The following is a 4,254-nucleotide window of genomic DNA, read 5'->3' as shown; positions in this document are numbered from 1 at the left end:
CATGCTCTAAACAACAAAGATTCACATGATTTAATCTAGACCATTCCATAAAGTCATGTAATAAAAATTAATGTGAAAATAAAATCTCCGATGTTTTCTGCATTTTACAGTTTGAGCAATAACAAGAAAAAATTAAAAAAATAAAATAACAGTCCAGAGGTGGTAATCAGGATTACAGTGCTCATCCATAATCCTAGCTGCTCAGGAGGTTGAGATTAGAGAATTGCAATTCAAAGATAGCTGGACAGACCATCTATGAGACTCTCATCTCCAATTAACCAGAAAAAAAGCTGGAAACATATGTGGCTCAAGTGATTAAAGCACCACTCTGAGTGAAAAAGCCAAGTGAGAGCAAAAGACCCTGAGTTCAAGCCCTCGTACTAGCACAAATTTTAAACTGCAAGCTTATTAGCAGAACTCTAATAAGACAGAAACAGAAATCTAAAGCAAGCTTCAAAAAAAAGTATGATGAAGATGAAAGTGTCCATCCACCCTTGGGATGACAAGCAGACATGTGGAACAAGAGCCATGCACATGGGGTCAAGACTGACTGCTCACCTTATCTCTATCTTTGACCATAGCTCAGCACAGAGTTATAAATGTTTCATGCCTGACCCAAAACTAACGTAAGCTAGTGCTTTTTAAGTAATTTGCTATTTGTGTTTATGCTTAAATAAATGATGCATAAGTATGTTTCATCCATGGGTTCATATGTTGCTTAACCAGTCTTTTTATTGTCCTTATAAAATCCCAAAGTCTTAAATTTCCTTCAGACAAGATTAAAAACTAGAAGAGAGATCCTGACGGTGCAGCAGCCCTCAGCCTCAAGCCAGGGGAGTCCTAGCCGCTTTTCAATGGAGGAGAAGCCCGGCCAGCCACAGCCTCAGCACCATCACAGCCACCGCCATCTGCACCATCACCCCCAGCAGCAGCAGCAACAGCAGCCGCACCACCACCACCATTATTATTTCTACAACCATAACCACAACCACCACCACCACCACCACCATCACCAGCAGCCTCACCAGTACCTGCAGCATGGAGCCAAGAGCAGCCCCAAGGCCCAGCCAAAGCCGCTGAAACATGAGCAGAAACACACCCTCCAGCAGCACCAGGAAACGCCGAAGAAGAAAACAGGCTATGGTAAAATAAATGGTAATGCCGGGGAAAGAGAAATATCTTTAAAGAGCCTCAGTTCTGATGATGCTACCAATCCTATTTCCAGAGTCCTCAATGGGCAACCAGCAAGTTGTAGACACTAGTCTGAAACAGACTGTGAAGGCTGGTACCTTTGGAAAAGCAGGAATTAAAACCAAGAATTTCATTCAGAAAAACAGCATGGACAAAAAGAATGGGAAATCTTATGAAACTAAATCTGGAGAGAGCCAGTCTATTGATAAGACTGATGCTATAGCAATTCCAAATGGTGTTATAACAAATAATTCAAGCTATATTACTAATGGTTATATGGGCAGAGGAGCAGATAATGATGGTAGTGGGTCCAAGAGTGGATATACCAATCCTAAAAAAAAGAAAGCTAGTCGCAATAGTGCTAAGGGTTGTGAAAACCTTAACTTAGTGCAGGACAAAATAATGCAACAAGAGACTAGTGTCACAACCTTGAAACAGGGACTTGAAACTTTCAAGCCTGATTCCAGTGAACAAAAGGGAAATCGAGTAGATGGTTCAAAGCCCATTTGGAAGTATGAAACTGGGCCTGGAGGAACGAGTTGGGGAAAACCTGCTATGGGTGATTTGCTTCGTAAAAGCTCAGATATTAAACCTGGTAGGAGCATCAAAATGTTTGTTGTTGGGCCCAAAGGAAAGCATGCTTCAGCTGCTGCCTCCAAAGAGAACTCATGGACCCTATTTAAACCACCTCCAGTTTTTCCAGTGGACAAGAGTAGTGCTAAAATAGTTCCAAAAATAAGTTATGCAAGCAAAGTTAAGGAAAACCTCAACAAAACTATTCAGAACTCTTCTGTGTCACCATCTTCATCATCATCCTCTTCATCATCTACTGGGGAAACTCAGACCCAGCCTTCAAGTCGGTTATCCCAAGTCCCTATGTCAGCGTTGAAATCTGTTACTTCTGCCAATTTTTCTAATGGGCCTGTTTTAGTGGGGACTGATAAAAATTTGTATCCAGGGGCTCAGCCACTGCTAACTACTGCTGCTAATACTCTGACACCCATCTCTTCTGGAACTGATTCAGTTCTCCAGGATATGAGTCTAACTTCAGCAGCTGTTGAGCAAATTAAGTCTAGCCTTTTTAGCTACCCTTCAAATACGCAAACTGTGCTATTGAGCACAGCACAGGTACATCTGCCTTCTCAGACAGATCAGCAAAACCTGGGGGATATCTTCCAGAATCAATGGGGTTTATCATTTATAAATGAGCCCAGTGCTGGCCCTGAGACTGTTATTGGAAAATCATCAGATCATAAAGTGATGGAGGTGACATTTCAAGGAGAATATCCTGCCACTTTGGTTTCACAGGGTGCTGAAATAATCCCCTCAGGAACTGAGCATCCTGTGTTTCCCAAGGCTTATGAGCTGGAGAAACGGACTAGTCCTCAAGTTCTGGGTAGCATTCTAAAACCTGGGACTGCTAGTGAGAGTGGAGCCTTATCCTTGGAAACCAGTCATATAGGTGACCTTCAAAAAGCAGACACCAGTAGTCAAGGTGCTTTAGTGTTTCTCTCAAAGGACTACGAGATAGAAAATCAAAATCCTCTGGCCTCTCCTACAAACACTTCGTTAGGCTCTGCCAAAGAACAGAAATACCAGAGAGGCCTAGAAAGGAATGATAGCTGGGGTTCTTTTGACCCAAGAGCTGCTATTGTATATCACACTAAAGAAATGGAATCTATTTGGAATTTGCAGAAGCAAGATCCCAAAAGGATAGTCACTTACAATGAAGCCATGGATAGTCCAGATCAATGAAGGACCAGACTGCCTATTTGTAACCTTTCTGCAGTATTAGAGCCACCGTTTATGGGGGACACAGGCTTTTATGCTCCTAGATCTTCAATGCAGCAGAGGAACCATAGAATCACAGGATAATATATACAAATATATATATATATATATATATATATACATAAATAGTTATTTTAAAAAGGCAACTGAAAGTAATTAGAGTCCTTAAGGAATCAAATTTATTTCAAGAGACTACACATGGTTATTTAATCTCTGGTACTGAATAGTCTTTTTTGTTTTGTTTTTATTCCTTTTGTTTTTGTTTTTAAGTGTGAATGCAAGTGATTAATGAACACAGACTTAACAAGCGTGGTCTAAAGTTCCTGCTGTCATCACTTTGGGCAACAAGTGACCCACTGGAAAGGCAAATCCACTTAAAATATCTGTGACTAAAGTGATACACTAATCACGGGGAACCTAGAATGATTCAACATTTTCCCCTACTCCTCCCTGATCTTTTGGTTTTACTTTAAGCCCTGCTAGAATGCTGGATAAATGCCTTGAAGTTTGCAGGGGTATATTTTTTTTAGTGAATATCATTTGCATGTCTTGCCAGAAATTAAGCAGCCTCTGTGGGGTGTTGGGGAAATATTTTCTTTCCTTTTTTTTTGGGGGGGGGGTCAGGGGAAGGCATTCAAGTTCTACAATTCTGTAATCGTTGGTGGGTACATAGTTAACTAGCTTTGGTTACATGCTGAACTTTGGTAACAGCTGAAAAATACATGAGTGTCATTTAAAGAAAAGTCACAGAACAAGCAGTTGGCTTAGATATGGAAAAAGTACTCCTGTGCCCATATTTTAATGTAATTGTATAACTGGGAGCAAAAATATATTCTGCTTCTCAACTGTAGGTGCTCCAGACTTGCTCTCTGTCACTAACAATAAATGTGCAGTTTGTTTTTCATCAAATATCTAAGAAATTTGTGTACTTTTTTTAAATTCTCCTTAATTTCTGAGCAAAATCTAAAAGGAGGGAAAAAAATGCCCAGGAAATTTTAGCCAGTAAGGAGGTAATAAACCCTGCTTATAGAACCTGTTTCATGCAAATTATACTCCTAAGCTTATTAGCTTCTAATTATATCTTAATAAATATATTTTATTATTAGAGCAAAATGGGTTTTTAAGGAAAATAATGTGAAATTCTGGAAATTTTCTTTTGGGCAGAGAAGAGCATTAGCCCTGTCTTTATCATTACATTGCCATCCTGTTGCACTGCAGCTTGTGTATAGCATGCTAAAAATAAATTGTGAGTGTGTGCGTGTGAGTGTGTGT

The 4,254-nt window shown here is 40.0% G+C and overlaps 1 protein-coding gene across 1 annotated transcript; it reads left to right on the top strand.

The window, feature by feature from the left end:
• The first annotated feature begins 854 nt into the window (after window positions 1-854).
• On the top strand, window positions 855-2,998 carry LOC125357665 (nuclear fragile X mental retardation-interacting protein 2-like). The gene is given in 2 exon segments (XM_048354612.1): window positions 855-1,235; window positions 1,237-2,998. Coding segments are annotated over 2 exon segments (2,091 nt in total). The 3' UTR covers window positions 2,947-2,998.
• The last annotated feature ends 1,256 nt before the right edge of the window (window positions 2,999-4,254 follow it).

This window comes from Perognathus longimembris, chromosome 9 (genome assembly GCF_023159225.1).
Source record: "Perognathus longimembris pacificus isolate PPM17 chromosome 9, ASM2315922v1, whole genome shotgun sequence".
Lineage (NCBI taxonomy): Eukaryota > Metazoa > Chordata > Mammalia > Rodentia > Heteromyidae > Perognathus > Perognathus longimembris.
Note: the sequence above shows the minus strand (reverse complement) of the source record. Positions and strands in the feature narration are given on the sequence as shown.